This window comes from Trichosurus vulpecula, chromosome 6 (genome assembly GCF_011100635.1).
Source record: "Trichosurus vulpecula isolate mTriVul1 chromosome 6, mTriVul1.pri, whole genome shotgun sequence".
In the NCBI taxonomy this organism is placed as follows: Eukaryota; Metazoa; Chordata; class Mammalia; order Diprotodontia; family Phalangeridae; genus Trichosurus; species Trichosurus vulpecula.
In genome coordinates, this window is record NC_050578.1 from 275659443 (window position 1) to 275676419 (window position 16977).

The window sequence follows — 16977 nt, forward strand, 5'->3', positions numbered from 1 at the left end:
CTCCCTCCCAGCTTGCCCGTGGCCGTGGCCTTGAGCCGAAGCCAGCCGGGCCCTCCCGCTCCCGCGCACGCTCCTCCCTCCCCGGCCCAGGGCGGGAGATGGGGGGGAGGGGGCCGAGGCCCCGCCCCGAGGCGGAGTCAAGGGCGCCGGGCAGGGAGCGGCGCGCGGGCAGCTGGGCCGGCGCTCAGTGGCGGGGCGCGAGGGGGGACCCCGAAGAGGTACCGCTGGGGCGCCCCCGGGAGCGGGGCGGGGGGCGGGGCTGGGCCAGCCACGGCAGTGGGGGAAGGGTGGCGTCCAGGGCCGTCTAGGGGGGAGCCCTTTCTTCCTCCCCCCTCCCAACCCGGAGAGCGGACAGCCTGTCGTGGGGCGCCCGGGGCTGAGTAACCCCGAGGACTGAGTAGCCCGGGGCGGGGGTGGGGGTCCAGCGAGGGGGGTAGGGCTTCTTTACCGCTCCCCTCCAGCACGTGCCCCTCCGACCCCTACTCACGGCCCCCAGGCGCCGGCTTTCACCCCTGCAGCCTCGCTGCTGGTCCTGATGCCCCTCTGCCCCCTGTGCTGCCCCCCCACCCCCTTCACCCTCCTCTGCCCTCTCTCCTGCCCCTACTGCCCATCTGCCACCCCCCTGCTGCCCCTCTGCCACCTCCCTGCTGCCCTTCTGCCCCCTGTGCTGCCCCTGCTGCCCCCTGTGCTGCCCCTCTGCTCCTCTGCTGCCCCCTCTCCTGCCCCCCACCCCCTTCACCCTCTTCTGCCCTCTGTCCTGTCCCTACTGCCCATCTGCCACCCCCCTGCTGCCCCTCTGCCACCTCCCTGCTGCCCTTCTGCCCCCTGTGCTGCCCCTGCTGCCCCCTCTGCTGCCCCCTCTCCTGCCCCCCACCCCCTTCACCCTCTTCTGCCCTCTGTCCTGTCCCTACTGCCCATCTGCCACCCCCCTGCTGCCCCCCTGCTGCCCCTCTGTTGCCCCTCTGTTACTCCTGCAGCCCCTCTGCCCCCTGTGCTGCCCCTGCTGTCCGTCTGCTCCCTCTGCTGCTCCTCCGCTGGCCCTCTGAAGGGCCTGCATGGTTTTTTTCAAGTTGGTGGTTTCTCCGTGCCTGGGCCAGGGTGGGAGTGGAGGCAGCAGCCCATGGCCAGTCCAGGGCCTGTCCACCACTCTGACCCCTTGATCTCCCCATTTCCTTAGTCCACTCTGTCCTGTCCAGCCCAGCCCCCACAGGACCCGCCTAGCCTAGCTTGGGGAGGAAACATCTGTCCAACCCTGCTGGCAGCTGGAACTAGGGTCATGACCTCCAGATGTTCGTTGAGAAGGATCCAGCTCCTCCTCTCAGGGCTGAGGCTGCCAGGATTTCTGCATCTATGGGGGTGTCAGAGGGATGAGCTCTTGGGGGTCCTTGGCTTTGCCAGGGTTGATGGACAGGGGGTGGGAGCCCTAGCTCCCAGCACTCCCCCAGGCTTTCTCTCCCCCACCCTACTGGGTGACACAGGCTGCGTGGAATGTCTCATGGCCTCAATGGACCCTGTGTGGGGCTGGGGGACTGAAAGAGACAGGGGCCCATTGAGCTCCTCGGAATCCCAAGAACCTCAGCTGCCCCTCAGACCTCACGCAGAAGCAGCCAACATTTGGGAGCCAGCAGGCGACCCTCCCTCCAGGAGACCCCAGTGTGGCTGCCAGGGGCCCCCGGTCACATGCACAAATGTTAGGAGCCCCTGTCCTTGGCCACTGGCCCCCTGCCCACCTGGCCCTCCTCCCTTCTCCCGGCCTACTGCCCGATGGGAACCGAGCCTCTCTTGCTGCCCCCCTGGAGCAGGGCTTGGTCACACTCAGCTCTTCCCTCCTGCACATGGGTTGATGAGTCCACAGCAGCCTCATATCCTGTGACTGGGGAGACGGATGTCTCCCCTTTCCCAGGCTCTGGCCCCTGGTGGTCCCGTCTCCTCCTCGTCTCGGGGCTCCTCCGTGGTTTTCTTCACAGTCAGAGTCCTCTCCCAGCCCCCAGGCCCCTCAAACCCTCATCCCCCTACCCTGGGACCCATGGCTTCATCTCTCATCCTGACTCACCCCTTTTTTCTCCCCACCCCTGATCATCAGGTCTTCCTTGGGCTTGAGTTGGTGACCATAAGTAGGGGTAGGGAGGTGGGGGACAGGGACCATGGGCCAGGGGAGGGGGATAGTTTGTGCCCCATGACTGTGGTTCAGTGACCCTAGTACCTTCCTGAGGATGTGGTGGGGGGCAGGAGGAATGTGGGGATCTGGAGCCAGGGGCCACTTCCTGTCTCACAGGAAGGCTGTGCTCACTGGACCAGCCACGCTGCCTGCCAGGGCCTCACCGCCGCTGGGCTGGGGACCCCTGGCCCACCCTCCCCAGGTAGCAAGGGCTGTCCCGGGCTGGGGGGTAGGGAAGGTGGAAGAAAGCACGTGAGGGGAGAGGGCCCCTGACATCCCAAGAGTGAGCAGGAGACGTTTCTTGGCCCTTTGGCTTGTCCCCAGGCTTTCGGGGGTCTGGTCCTGCTCAGGACTGCAGCCTTGCTTAGGGTTGAAGAGGAAAAGGGAGCGGCTGGAAGGAAGGGCCCCAAGGGACAGGAAGTCCTCCTTTTGTCAGGGCCCCGGGTGGGACCCAGGCGTCCAGGCCGGCTCTCCTTGGCCCTGCACCCGGCTGACTCTGGCTCCCCGGCATCTCCCAGCCCCAGCTCTGACCTGAGCTCTGCCTCTCTGTTGGGACCCCCTTCCTCAGACGGGCCAGCCCGAGTGGGGACGCTTTCCTACTGGGAGGGTCCCAAGGTCTGGAGACTTGAGCTCTGAGTTTGGGGGACCCTCTGGGCTCCAGCCTAGGATACCGGCCGCCACCATGAGGGCGTGGGAGGGGTGAGCACCAGGCTCCCCCTCGGGGAATCATGCCCCCATTGCCTTGTGACTGGCTTACAGAATCCTAGATTTAAAGCTAGGGAGGACGTTAGATGTCATTTGGTCCAAACCCCGCATTTGTCAGAGGAGAAACTGAGGCCCAGGAAGGCTAACCACATCGCCCGAGATGGCACAGGTCCAGGCAGGATTGGGGTCCCTGCAGGCCTAAGATCCCTGACCCTATCCTCCATAAGATTCAGCTGAAACTTTAGGCTCTGGAGCCCCCAGACAGACCAGGACCCCCCCCTCCCCAGGGAGGAAATGCGGGGGAAAGAGGAAGTGGCTTTGATGAGCCTGGGGCCCTGGAGGAGGGGGGCCGGAAGCAGACCCTGTCATGGGGGAGGGGAGCAGGGCCGGAGACTCAATTTGGGGGAAGTGAGGGATGGGTTCCTGTTTTCTCACTGGGTTGCCCTGGTTCCCTCCACTCACCGGCTGTCCCCTCTCCTCAGACAGATGAGCTTCCCCTACTGATGGGCTTGGACCCTGGATGACGGAAGGTCCAGCCTCCTGCTGCTCTGCCCTGCTCCTGCTGTCCGGCCTGCCCTTCCCTGGTCCTGGTGGTACCCACGGAGAAGCAACAAGTCTGGGCACACCTCCTTCCCTTCCTTCTGCTCCATGCGAGGCTTCCCAAGGCCACTTTCATGGCACCTGCAGAGGACCAGTGACTGGTGGACAGTAGAAGGGGTCAGGGCCACCACCAGGCCCCCAGCCCTGCTCTGAGGCCAATGAGGCCCACTTCCGGGGGGCCTAAGCTCGTGGGACACAGATGTGGGCAGGCAGACCCGAGAGCCCCCAGCGGGGCTTGGTGTCCGTTACGCAATCTGATGACCTCTTTGTCCGAAGGCTCCGACAGCCAGCCCGGCCGGCCCTGACCCCTCATACCTTTGAGCCCAGGGGTTCTGGTGGGGCTGGGGGGCTGCTGCTTCGGAGTGGCAGCGATGCTGGTGAGGCCCGGCCCCCACCCACAGCGAGCCCCCGTGCCCGAGCCCATAGCAATGAGGAGGGGGGGCGTGGAGCCACCCCCACCCACCTTTTTGCCGACCCCCTGGCCTTGCTGGGCCTGCCGCCGGAGGGAGAGCCACCCCCTGAGTTCCCCCCAGTCCCAGAGCCCCGCTGGTTTGCACACTATGATGTCCAGAGTCTTCTCTTTGACTGGGGAGCTGGGATCAGGGACCCACCCCCTGAGACCCCTCCCACCCCTGGCCCCGCTCAAGCCTCCGGCTCGGACCTGCTTCTGGGGGCTCCTGGCTTCGTAAGCGAGGTTGGGGGGGAAGGTGAGCTGGGCCTTGGGGGGTTGCTGCCCCCTGCATTGCCCCCCATGCTGCCCAATGCTGCCATCTCCATCCTGGAAGAGCCTCAGAATCGTTCGGAGCCCCACAGCTTAGAGCATACTGACTCGGGGGCTGGATATTACCGCAAGTACTTCTATGGCAAAGGTGAGAGGGACCAGAGGGTAAGTGGACAGGGAGGTCTAGGGCTTAGGCACTTGTCATCATTCATAAAACACCGGGAGGCACCTGAGAAAGAGAATGTTAGAGGTGGAAGGGACCTTAGAGCATAGAACGTTAGAACATGGAATGTCAGTGGCAGAGGCCTTGGAACATGGGATGTCAGAGCTGGGGGGGACCTTAAAAAGGGGATGTCAGGGCTGGGAGGATCTTAGAACAGGGGATGTCAGAGCTAGGAGGGGCTAAGGACAGGGAATGTTAGGGCTGGGAGGGGCTGAGGACAGGGAATGTCAGACTAAGAAGGAACTTAGAAACCCCATCCAACTTCCTAATTTGATAACTAGAAAGACTCTGGCTCCCAGAGAGGAGGTGATTTGCCCAAGGTCGCTGGCCCAGTGAGTTCATAGCAGAGCCCCGATGAGAGATTAGAACTCAAGACTCAGGGCTTTCTTTTCCATTGCTACCTAGAATCAAGGGATAGAGGGGCAGCCTTGAGTGAAGCAGCCAGAGCTTTGGCCTGACAGGGCAGGGCTAAGGAATGAGGCCATGCCCTGTGGATGCATGAATAACCACCCTGCCTCCTCCCGCCCCCCAGAACATCAGAACTTCTTCGGGATAGACGAGACCCTGGGCCCTGTGGCTGTGAGCATCCGTCGGGAGGAGAAGGAGGGCAGCGGCTCAGCCAGCCCCCAGCATAGCTACCGCCTCATTATCAGAACAACTCAGGTGGGGGGCTGGGGGATAGAGGTGGTGGTGGTGGAGGGGGTACTGGCAATGTGAGTGCTGGCCTTAAGAGGTGGTTGCCCTCGCCCTCAGCTGCGGACCCTCCGAGGCTCCATCTCTGAAGAGGTCCTGCCACCTGGCCCACCCCGAGGCCTGTCCCCCAAAAAGCTCCTGGAGCACGTGGCCCCCCGGCTGAGCCCCACCTGCCTGCGCCTGGGCTCTGCTTCCCCCAAGGTGCCTCGAACCCTCCTCACCCTGGATGAGCAGGAGGTGAGTATGATGTTCTGGTCCTGCCCCGACCTGCCCAGCTCTGGTCTGACCATTCGGCCTGTGCCCTTGAAGAGCTCCGCTGGGCCCACGCTCGGGTTGAGGCAGCGGTGACCTGCAGGATGTCCTGCCATGGTGGCCCAGCAAAAAGCCCCCTTCTCACTCCTCCTGGGGCCCAAAGGCTTCCCTTGGGCCCCAGGAGAGTTGGCCATGGGTCGATTTCAGACCACTCTGTGGCATATGTGGGGTCAGCAATTCATGGGCCCCTAGGACCTCTCAGGCCATCATCTCTGGGGACTTGGGAACATTTTAACTTGGGCATGAGGCTTCCACAGAGGGGACGGAGCCCAAGGCAGGATGGAGCTCCTAAAGCTGGTACAGGCAGGATGGGGCGGTGGACAGAGACCTGGATCTGAGTCAGAGGCCCCGGGTTCAAATGTGGCTCTTGCACTTATCACTCTCCTCCCTGGGGCAAGTCGCTTTGTCTGCCGGCCTTGTCTATAAAATGAGGAGGTGGAAGCAGACAGCTTCTGAGGTCTCTCCCTGCACGAGCCCTCTGGATGTGGTCCTCACCCAGAGAGGGACCCAAAGACACAGACAGGGAAGTGGGGGAGGTGGCCAGGGGCTCCTGTGACCCTCCCTTCCCCTTTCCTAGCTAAGTCTCCAGCGCAAGGTGGGCATTCTCTACTGCCGGGCTGGCCAGGAGACGGAGGAAGAAATGTACAATAATGAGGAGGCCGGCCCGGCCTTCACCCAGTTCCTCAACCTCTTGGGGGATATTGTGAGACTCAAAGGCTTTGAGCATTACCGGGCCCAGCTGGACATCAAGAGTGAGTGCCCATCATCCCCTACGGGCCCCCCATCTCAGGGATCCTTGCTGGCCCTAGCCTTAGGGGGAGGACCAGGTGTGAAGTAGCTGTGTGACCTTGGCCCGAGTCACTCCCCCTCCCCTGCCTCAGTTTCCCCATCTGTAATATGAGGGCATTGGACTGGCTAGGCTTTGAGGTCCCTTCCAGGACTGCTGGTCTGTAGGAGGGCAAGGACTTTCCACACTGGAAGTTCACTATGCTAGTGAAACCACAGGTCTGGACCAAATACTAATACCAGTATAATTACAATCCAGATAAAGGAAACAAGTGTTTATTAAGCGCTTACTGTGTGCCAGGCACTGTGTGCTAAGCACTTCATGATAATTATCTCTGATCCCCACAAGAACCCTGTGTGGGAAGTGCTGTTAGAGGTGAGAAAACTGAGGCCCGAGTGGTTCGCTGAGTCACCCAGAGGCCCACAGCTGGGAGGTGTTGGAGCCAGCCCTCCCGAGTCCAGGTCCGGCCCCCTTCCTCCCTGCGGTTCCCTCTCTGGGGCCATCTGAGCCTTTAGGGACCACGGAGGAGGAGGCTGGAGAACCGTGCCTGGGCAGTCAGAGCCGGCAGGAAGACAGAGAGGAGACGTCAGGGTCAGGGAGCCCACAAGGGGGAGTGAAGTGAGGAAGGTGCAGAGCCTTCCGTGAAGGAGTGGGAGCCTAGAAGTTTGTGGCAAGAGCCCAGACGAGAGGGGATGGACTGGGGAGTGTGTGTGGATGTGGATGGATGGGGAGGAGACCCAGGATGTTGGCGCCTGATGGGATGGTGGGGGGTGTGATTAGGGGCCAAGGATGACTCGGGATGAGTCTGAGCGGCCAGAGGAAGTGGACAGCAGGGGCCCTCGATGGAAGCGGGGAGGTCTGGAGAAGTGGGGAGGGGTGTTTCAGGTGAAGATACCGGGAGATGTGTTCAGGGTGAGAAGCCGTCGGGGCCTCCGGGTGGGCAGGACAGCTGGTGACCTGTGGGAGTGAATGAGATCACCAAGGGAGAAGGTGCAGAGAGGGAAAGGAAGAGGGTCCAAGATGGAGCCATGGGCTCCAGCAGTGCTTGGAGGGCAGGGGATTGATGGGGATGCAGGAGAGGAGCCTGAGAAGGCGAGGTCAGAGGGGCAAGACGGGAGCTGGCCAGAGCCTTGTCACAGGAACCGAAGGGAAGAGAGAGGGCAGCGAAAGCTGCTAGCAGTGGGGACGTCCCTGATAACTTTCCAAGGAGTGGGGCCTGTCATGGGACAGAGAAGCAGGTGTGTGATGGGAAGGTGGAGGCAGAGGGGGGATGAGCAGGGAAGGGGGGGATGAGCAGGGAAGGGGAGGACAGCAGAAAGGATAGCAGGAAGAAGGGAAGCTTTTTTCAGGATGAGAGATACCTGCGTGGGTTTGTAGGTAGCAGAGAAGCTAGTGAATCAGACAGAGAGAGAAAGAGAGAGAGAGACACAAACACACAGAGACAAAGACAGAGACATAGAGAGAGAAAGACACAGAGAGACAGAGGGAGAGAGAGACAGACACAGAGATGGGGGAGAGGGAGAGACAGAGATAGAGACACAGAGAGACAGAGAGACAGGGGAGGAGAGAGACAGAGACATAGAGAGAGGAGACAGAGAGAAGGGGGAGAAAGAAAAGAAGAGAGAGGAGGGAGAGATGGATGGAAAGAGAAAAGGGGAGAGAAATGGGGGAAGGGGAGACAGAAAGAGCCTTCCTGAAGATAACCCTTCCCCCAGCCCACTCTCTGGCAGTCTCTCAAGGGCAGGACCACATCTTGAGGAGGACATTGGCAGTGGGAAAGCAGCCAGAGGCCGAGGACAGGAAGGATGAAGGCCCTGGGGCAGTGCCCAGTGAGCTGGCTGGAGGGGATGAGGGGTCAGGGGCTGTGAGAGCGTCTTCAGGGTCTCAGAGCCGGCCTGTGGAAGAGGGCTTGGTCATCCCTAGGGACCTCAGCCGGTGCAGGGACCAGGAGTGGGCCCTCATGCTCCTCCCACCGTGGCTGGCCCAGGTGGGCAGCGTGGCCTGGGGGTGTGGGCTCCAACTCACTGGATGGCCCTTGCTGGGGATGTTAGTGGGGGCTCAAAACTGCTGGGAAGCAGACGCCATGTCCGTGGGGGGCCTTATGGGGTGTAGAGCAGCATGTGCCTGGGATTCCTCCTTTAGAGATCCGCCTTTGAGACCGCAGGCTGGAATGTCTTGGATCTGGGGGGGAGCTGACCATTCCTGGGTGTGCTGGTGACCGGATCTGGGGCCAGGCTGTTCTCCCCGTGGGACAGAGCCAGGGCCCTGCAAGTCTGGGTGTCTGGGAGCCCAATCCCACCTCGGACACTCTGGCTGTGTGATGTCTTGAAGTCCCTGCTCCTCTCTGGGTCTCAGATGAGCCTAGATAGCCCTGAGGTCCCTTCTAACTCTGGACAGGTGACCCGACAGCCCTGTGACGCAGGGTCCTGTTTCCAAATGCCTGGCTGACATATGAAGAGGGATGGAATGGGGGGTCGGCGTTCATCACTCCCTTGGGTCACTCTTGGTGGCTCATCCTTACTCTGGTCAGAGTCGGTTTCCTCATGAGTCCCCCTCCCCCATTCGGTCCTCCCTCCTTCAAGGCTCCAACATCCTCTTTTCCTTCCTATTTCTGCCCTCCCTCGGCTGCCCCCTGTCTCCTGCCCCTTGGGCTGCTGTAAACTTCCCCGTGCTTTCTCGGATCCTTCCCCGGCCCCTGGCCCCATCTCGGACTCCTTTCCTGCCCTGCTGTGTGCAGGGGAGGGGCTCTTGGCAGGTGGGAGGAAAGCCAGTGCAGTCTGGATGCTGCCCCGGGGTGGGGGAGGGAAGCAGCAGGGACCTCAGCCCCCTGGGACTGCCCTGGGGTGGTCAGGGCCTAGTGGGAGGTGGGAGACATTGCTGATGAGCTCCTTCGTAGTCCTGGGCCCAGGATGCCCCAGACCCTGAGATTCCCCTCCCTTCCTTTCCTTGGCCACAGCCGACTCCACGGGGACACACTCTGTCTACACCACCTACCAAGACCACGAGATCATGTTCCATGTCTCCACCATGTTGCCTTACACCCCCAACAACCAGCAACAGGTGTGGGAGGGCGCTTGGCCCGAATCTGGCTGGGCGGGCTGGGCCCCTGGCCTGGATCTTCACTCCCCTTCTCTTTGTCCTTCAGGCTGGGCTTGGAGGGAGGCAGTGGGTTCTGGGAGAAAGAGCCCAAGTCTAGACTGGGAGGAGCAGCTTCAGCTAGGCACAGTCTGTAAAAAAAAAAAGGAGGTTGGACTGGCTGGCCCCTAAGGTCCCTCATTTTATGCTGGTCCTCTGACTGGGGGGGTTGGAGGGAGAGCTTTGCTCCCTCTGGAGCCACCCCCACCCCCAATCTCGTTCCCCAGCTCCTTCGGAAAAGACACATTGGCAATGACATCGTGACGATCGTCTTCCAGGAGCCCGGGGCCCGGCCCTTCTGCCCCAGCACCATCCGGTCTCACTTTCAGCATGTCTTCCTGGTGGTCCGGGCCCACGCTCCCTGCACCCCCCACACCTCCTACAGGTCTGTGGCTTGGGGTGGGGGGAGGTCCTAGATGGCATCGGGTCCCAGAGCCAGCCATTTCTTAGGGAAGATGTCAGTGGGAAGTGACCCATCGCCCAGCCTTGTAATAGGGGAAGGGTTTAGGTTAAACATCCAGGATTCCATGAGGCTGTGCTGAGGCAGCCTAGGCCCCCTGCCCCAAAGCTGGCGGTGGACCCTCCCGAGCTGCTGACATCCACCTCCTTTCCTCCCCTGGCAGTATGGCTGTGAGCCGGACCCAAGACACGCCAGCCTTCGGCCCTGCCCTACCCCCTGGCGGGGGGCCCTTCCCAGCCACCCCAGCTTTCCGGGCCTTGCTGCTGGCCAAAGCTCTCAATGGCGAGCAAGCCGCCAGCCGGGCCCGCAAGTTTCACGCGATGGCCACACGCACGCGGCGGGACTACCTTCTGGAGCTGGCCACCAATGAGGTGACCACAACTTCCCTGGACTCAGCCTCCCGCTTTGGCCTTCCCTCCTTGGGGGGTCGAAGGCGTGAGCGACCCCGGGGCCCAGGCAGCGAGCTGCAGGCTCAGGGGGCTCTGGTATGGGGGGTGCGGGCTGCGCCAGGGGGCGAGGAAGGGGCAGCTGAAGTCCCCTGCCTGCTGGGGATCTCCGCGGAAACGCTGGTGCTAGTGACTCCCCACGATGGCCGCGTCATATTCAACTGCGCCTGCCGAGACATATTGGCCTGGACTTTCTCTGACCATCAGCTGGACCTGTACCACGGACGAGGGGAGGCACTGACTTTGCGGGTGGGCGGTGCCCCTGGTGAGGCTGTGGGGGAAATCGTGGCCAGGCTGCAGGTGAGGCTGGGGACTGGGCAAGGGGCATGAGGGCGGCTGGGCAAGAGGTATGGGGGTGGGGCTAAGCAAAGCTGAGCACTCCACCCCCGAGGTGAGGGGGAGGAGAGGCCCGCAGGGGGCCAGGGAGAAGCCACTCTTCAGCCCTCCTGGGGCTTCCCAGACTCGGGACCCTGAGAGATGTCTCCCTTACAGCTGGTGAGCCGAGGCTGTGAGAGCCGGGAGCTGGCCCTGCCCCGCGATGGCCAGGGCCGGCTGGGCTTTGAGGCAGATGAGGACGGCTTTGTGAACCACGTGGAACGGTTCACTTTTGCAGAGACTGCTGGGCTGAGGCCCGGGGCTCGACTCTTGAGGGTCTGTGGCCGCCCCCTCCCACGCCTGGGACCTGGGGCTGCTGCTGCCCTATTGCGCTCGGCCCCCAAAGTCTGTGTCACCTTCCTGCTTCCTGACGAGAGTGGCCGGCCCCGAAGGTCAGAGCGGCCATAGGGCTCCCCAGGGTCAGAGGCCACAGGCCCCTGGCCCCCTACCCAGATCCCTCTGTCATCTGTCCTACACCTGGCTAGGAATCCCCACGAAGGCTCTTTAGTGCCTGCATGATTTCCCTGGGGGGAGAGTGGGGAGCCCACGCCATAGTGGGGTTAGCTTACACCCAGAAGAGAGCAAGGCCTTATGGGAACCCTCCACAAGGGCCTGGAAAGTGAGGGAGGGGCTTGGGGGCTAAAGGGGATCCAGCCCAGGTGGGCTCTGGTTGGAGGGCCTCTGCTGTGTACTCTGTGACCCTGGGCCAGGAAGCGCCCTGGCCTCTGTTTCCCCTTCTGTGCACAGCATCCCCTTCCTCTCCTTTCTCCCCACAGGAGTTTTTCTGAGCTCTATGAGATGTCGCTGCAGGAGCCTAGCCGGCGGGGGATCCAAGGGTCAGGGCCTGAAGGGTCCCCAGGGGCAGGTCTGCGCCCAGCCACAGTTCAGATGCTGCACACGCTGCATCTGCAGGATGGCTCCCCAGTGCTGGGACCCCCTCCAGGCCTCCCTGAGGAGAGGACTGAGTTTCTGCGCAGTCAGAGCGATGACCCATCTCCCCAAAGGTCAATGCCTGCTCCTTGCTGAGCCCCACCCCCCTTTCCTCCCCGCTGGCCTCTGTCAAGCTCTCCCCCACCTCTCAGTCCTGGACTCTGGGCTTATCCCCAGTGCAGGGTAGCAGGAGGCATCATCTCTTCTCCTCCCTCACCTTTCCCTCCCTGCCTCCCCAGCTCCCCGTCTGATGGGGTCCCGGTCCTGCCAGATGCCACTCCAGACCTCCTCCTGGTGGCTACCCCTAAGCCCCCCCAACCTGGTCAGGCTGGGGCAGGGACTTCGGACCAGGTAAGAACCAGCCCAGGGCCAGACCCCCTCTGAGCTGCCTGGGGGTGTGGTTGTGGGGGGACGATCTGGGCTTCTGTGGCCTCACCATGCCCCCCTGCCCCCGCCCCAGGCTCTCTTGGAGGCTGCCATCGGACAGGAGGCCGAGGAGGACCCTGCCCCGCTGCCCACAGAACTCAGCGACTCCTTCTTGCCCAGGACCCTCTCGCTGAGGAATTCCATAAGCAAGAGTAAGTCTGCCTTCTGACCTCCAGGTGGGCTGAGGGTGTGGCTCTGGTGGGAGAGCTGGGCCCTCCTCACCTGCCCCTTCTGCTATCAGTCCTGTCTGAGGCTGGAAGCGAACCCCTGGAAGAAGAGTGGAAGTCCATCTCAGAGATTGCCTCCACCTGCAACAGCATCCTGGAAGCGCTATCCCGGGAGGGTGAGCTGGGCCTGGCTTCCAGGGTGGTGATGCTGGGAAGTCTAGCCTGCAGTGCATAATGGGGGGCCTGCTCTAGAAGTCAGGAGACCAGAGGTGAGTCTTGGCTCAGCCCCAGAGGAGCCTGGTCTCCTCCCTTCTGCTCCTCACCCCTTCCTTGCTTATCTGTAAATGGGGCTGTACAAAGGTGGGGGTGGAAGGGGGATTAGAAGGAAAAGACTTTTATAAACCCTGAAGTTTCAAGGAAGGAGCATTGACGTGGCATTGTCATTCTAGGCCAGCAGCTACCAGAAGGTGGAGATCCCCAGGAAGCCACCAAAGCTGAGCCTGAGTAAGGATACAAGTGGGGGCCCAGATCCTCTCCTAACCCAGGACTGAGGCTCCCTGAATGGACCCATGGCAGGGGAGGGGGAAGACCTGCTCTCTCCCATTGGTCTTGCCCAATGCCACCCCCAGGAGGGGATTTGGCTTCTAATACCTGGGTTTAGGAAGTGGCTCAGGAGAGCTGGGAGTGGGGAGGGAGAAGGCCCTGAGGCAGGGCAAGGCTCCTCAGGTGCCCTCCTTGCCCACAGCCCATCCCCTGGAAGCTTGTCTGAGAAGGTCTCCCACTTGGAAGCCATGCTGAAGAAGCTTCAGGATGACCTACAGAAGGTGAGGAGGGAGGGAGGGTGGCAGGCCCGGGAGGGTGGGACCAGCCAGGAAATCTGGCAGCCCCCTCCATGCTGCCCATCCCTACAGGAGAAGGCAGACAAGGCAGCCCTGCAGGAAGAGGTTCGGAATCTTCGCCATAATAACCGGAGGCTCCAGGCAGAGTCCCAGAGTGCTGCTGCCCGCCTGCTCAGGGCCTCCCAGCAGCTGGGAACCCCAGGTCCCTGACCCCAGCCCCACAACCAGGCAGAAGTCACAGCACACCAAGGAACCAGAGCTGCCCTGGATCCCCTCCTGCCTTGACCTGCCTCTCTGTCACCACAGGGGGCCTCTCCAGCTGGACAGTCCCTCTCCATGGGCATAGGGGGCCACTCCAGCTGGACAGTCCCTCTCCATGGGCATAGGGGGCCACTCCAGCTGGACGGTCTCTCTCTGTGGGCATGGGGGTCTGCTCTGGCTGAACAGTCCCTCTACATGGGCATAGGGGGCTGCTCCAGCTGAATGGTCCCTCTCCAATGGGCATGAGAGGGGAGAAGAGATGCCCTGCTGGCCTCCCCAAGAAGCCTCAATGGCTTTTTGAAATGGGAGCAATCCTTTGTGTACTTTGGGGTGAAAGGACCCCCATCAATCTCCTGGCCCTTCTCAGGCCCCTCCTAGGCCTGGCTTTTTCGACCCCTCTGTAAATATTGTTCAGCAGAGGCATCCTTGGCATGAAAAAGTAAAGAATGGACACAAGACAAATAGCAGTGGATGAATGAAGAAGAAATGGGAGGAGGGTCTGCCCTGGGAAGATGGTCTGGGGTGGGACAAAATGGCATGGGCTTCCAAGGCCAGCCAGCTTCGTCTGCTCCTGCCACCTCTATCCTCCAGGCCTGGGCCCCCCATGGCAAACCCAAGGCCTCTGCCTCTGAAGAGTGTGCCCGGATGGAGGCAAGCGCAGGGCAAGGAGAGAGGTCTGGAGAAGGCCAAGGGTTGGCAAGGATCATAGGAACATGCGTTTAGAGCTGGAAGGGTTTTCAGGACAAGCCTCTGCTTTTCCAGAAGGAGAAGCAGACCCTGAGAGAGCAAAAGACAATGTCCGTGGTTATGTGAGCTGAGTGGCAGGGCAGAGATCCGGACCCTGTCTTTGGACTGCAAAGCCTGGCTAGCCCAGGCCCTGAGGACACATGGGTGGGGAGCACAGAGAGGGTGAGGCTGGCAGGATGCCCAGACAGAAGAACCCCAGGCTATGCCCAGCCCTGTGAAGGGGAGATTGGGCAGCCATCCCCCCCACGCTCCTCCAGAAGGTTCTGGAAGCTTCTGCTCCTTCCCCAGGACCTCTCCAGGTTCCTCGTCCCCAACAGCTCTCACTCACCATTCTGTTCTAGTCTGGCCCCAGAAACCAACCTCCCTGCCCCCGACCCTGGCATCATCCTTAGTCTCCTTCCAGTTCAGTGGTCTGGCTCTGTTGCTGACCCTAAGGGCAGGACTACCTCCCATGGTGTCACCTCAAAAGGAGCTTTCATCATTCAAGAAGGAATTTGTCTAAATACTTCTGGGCTCCAGTTATAGTCTCTCAGCCTGGCCTGCCTCTGGGGGCAGCTTGGCCCACACTGGACTGCCTGCTCCCACTCTGCAAGGGACACTGGCCTTGGACCAGTCCAGAAAACGCCTCTGTCCAGCTTTAAAGGGGCACCCCACTGTATTGGTCCAGAATTAGGAATGCAATTAGCTGCACATTGTTAACACCTCAGTTACCTCCTCCCCACTTTCCATGCTGTGACCTGAGAGGCCTTTTGTGCTTTCCTGGGCAACCTCAGTGTGAAGCCCCCAAGGGAGAGGAGGAGGGCTTTTTCTTCTCTTTTTTGTCCAAGCCATCCCAGGGCTGACCCACCCAAACACCACTGGGAAGCTGGGCACCCAGGGAACAAACGGCTTTATTTACTGGGCTTCTAGTCACAACGGCCTTGTTGGGAAGGAAATGGCTCCTGAGGGGAGAACAGGAAGGAGGGCAGGATGGCTTATCTCTGCTGGAAACCTGGGTTCTTTGTCATCTCAGAAGGCACAGGGGAGGCAGCTGGAGTCTCGAACCCTACTTCATCCTGGGGTGGGGGGCAGAGTGAGCTGGAGTGGGGTTGGGACTCCCTCTACTCACTGGAGGCTCCAGAGCGCTCCTTGTCCTGAATGAGCTGGAAGGGAATGCTGGGGCCCCCCTCATCCTCCAACCCCTGGAAGAGCTTCTTGGCCTTGAAGAAATGGTGGACATAGCAAAGCTGACCCCTGGCAAGGCCCAAGTGACAAGCCATGGCAAAGGCAGAGGCCTGGGAGACCTGGGAGCTGGTGGATTCTTCTGAGGGAGTCTGGGCTAACTCATCCCTGACCAAGACTCCCCTCTACTGGATCCCCAACAAGATGGCGGCTGGCCAGCCTCAGCCTGAAGACCTGGTGAGAAGGGGAGCTCACCCCCTCCAGGACAGATCCAACAGCTACAAGGTCATTCTTTACAAGTCTCAGTTTCCCTCTTTGCCCACCCCCCCATGATTTCTAGTTCTGCCCCCTGGCTCAGTCAGAAGGAGACTAATCCCTTTTCCACATGACATTCCAAATACTCAGGCATTTATTTACCTTCCATCTAAGTTTTCTCTTCTCCAAGGGAAACATCCTCCATTCATTCAATCTTTCCCCATAGGCAAGGCCTGATTTTGAAGCCCTTCAGTGTCCTGGCCTCTTCCTCTGGACTCTGCTCCATTGAACCCCAGCCAGTGGAGAGCTGGGCTTGGCGTCCCCTAAGCCTCCAGCTCCTTCTGCACTAAGTCACAGCCGCTCGAGGGGTGGCCCTGCTGTGACCCACGAACCAGGCTCTCTTCCTCCCCATCATCTAGAACCCTGCTGGTTCCTCCCTGCTGGCTTGGCTGGCTCATCTCTCCTGCATCTCCAGGGTCCAACCCCTTGGTTTTAGCCTCAGAGACGCCTTCCAAGGTGGCAGGCCTATCTTCAGCGCTTCCCTTAGCCCATGGCTGTCTTTGTTGGGAGGAGTGGGGACTCCAGAGGCACCCCAATCCCCCTGCAATGAGGCCAGCGGAGTGAATTAGGGGACCCGGGCAGAATCACCAGATGGTGAGCCCAGAGGCCACAGGCACATTGGCTGCCCCACACCAGCCCACAATCCTCTCTGCTACTTCCCAAGTCACTGATCATGGAACCTTGAGACCACTGCCCCCCAGGACAGTTCATTCCTTTTGGAAGAGCTTTAACTGTTAGAAAATGGATTCCCCTCGTTCAGTGGCCGGGTGACCCTGAGTAGTTCACCCTCGCTGGAATTCGCTTTCCCCTTTCAGCTCTGACATCCTGTGGATTTTCTGTGCAAAAGAACATAGCCAGAATTCATGCTCTGAAGCCAGCTGTGGATTCTGTGCAGCCCACTCAGGGTCTGTGAGCCTCCATTTGCTCATCTGTAAAATGGGACAGTAACACCAGCAGCCTCCCAACTTTAATGCATGAGAAATGGTTCTGTTATCTCTTCTGGAGGGGAGTGACTTTGGACAAGTCACTTTCCCCTCTCAACACTCGGGGCCCAGTGGGTGGGACTGAGACACCAGCAGTAATGATGATGGTGGTGACAAAAATAAGTGCATTTCCATGTCCACCGAGTGTTAAGGTTTACAAAAGTCCTTTCATCACCACAACCTAGCAAGGCAGATGGTGCCAGTATTCCTAGGCGGGAGTCCCTGGGTTCGAGGCCTGCCCCCGACCCTGTGCCCTAGGCCACCGTCCCCGAGCTGCAGAACACAGGTCCAGGCCCTACCCCTATTCCATAGAAGGGGATCCCGAGGTACAGATCAGGGGACCTGTCCAAGGTCACACAGCCTCCAAGTGCCATGGGGGATGTCCCCATCCAGCCCCCTTGGGGGCCACTTCCCTTCTCCAGCCCTTGCCTGGCTGGCTGCAGGTAAATTAAGCTGCTTTTGAAGGAGGGAAACTGAGGCACAGGGGTGGGGGTGGGGCCTCTGGAAACAGATGGGCCAGGGATCAGGGCTCT

General features: G+C 60.8%; 1 protein-coding gene across 1 annotated transcript; it reads left to right on the forward strand.

The window, feature by feature from the left end:
* Positions 1-130: 130 nt before the first annotated feature.
* SIPA1 (signal-induced proliferation-associated 1) lies at positions 131-13696 on the forward strand. Its single transcript, XM_036764797.1, has 16 exons — positions 131-218; positions 3346-4332; positions 4940-5070; positions 5161-5337; positions 5990-6164; positions 9156-9259; positions 9562-9719; positions 9958-10540; positions 10733-11007; positions 11392-11619; positions 11785-11896; positions 12006-12123; positions 12213-12314; positions 12588-12642; positions 12884-12962; positions 13050-13696. Exons 2-16 carry the CDS (start codon positions 3663-3665, stop codon positions 13185-13187), a joined length of 3105 nt encoding a protein of 1034 aa, XP_036620692.1. The 5' UTR covers positions 131-218; positions 3346-3662; the 3' UTR covers positions 13188-13696.
* The last annotated feature ends 3281 nt before the right edge of the window (positions 13697-16977 follow it).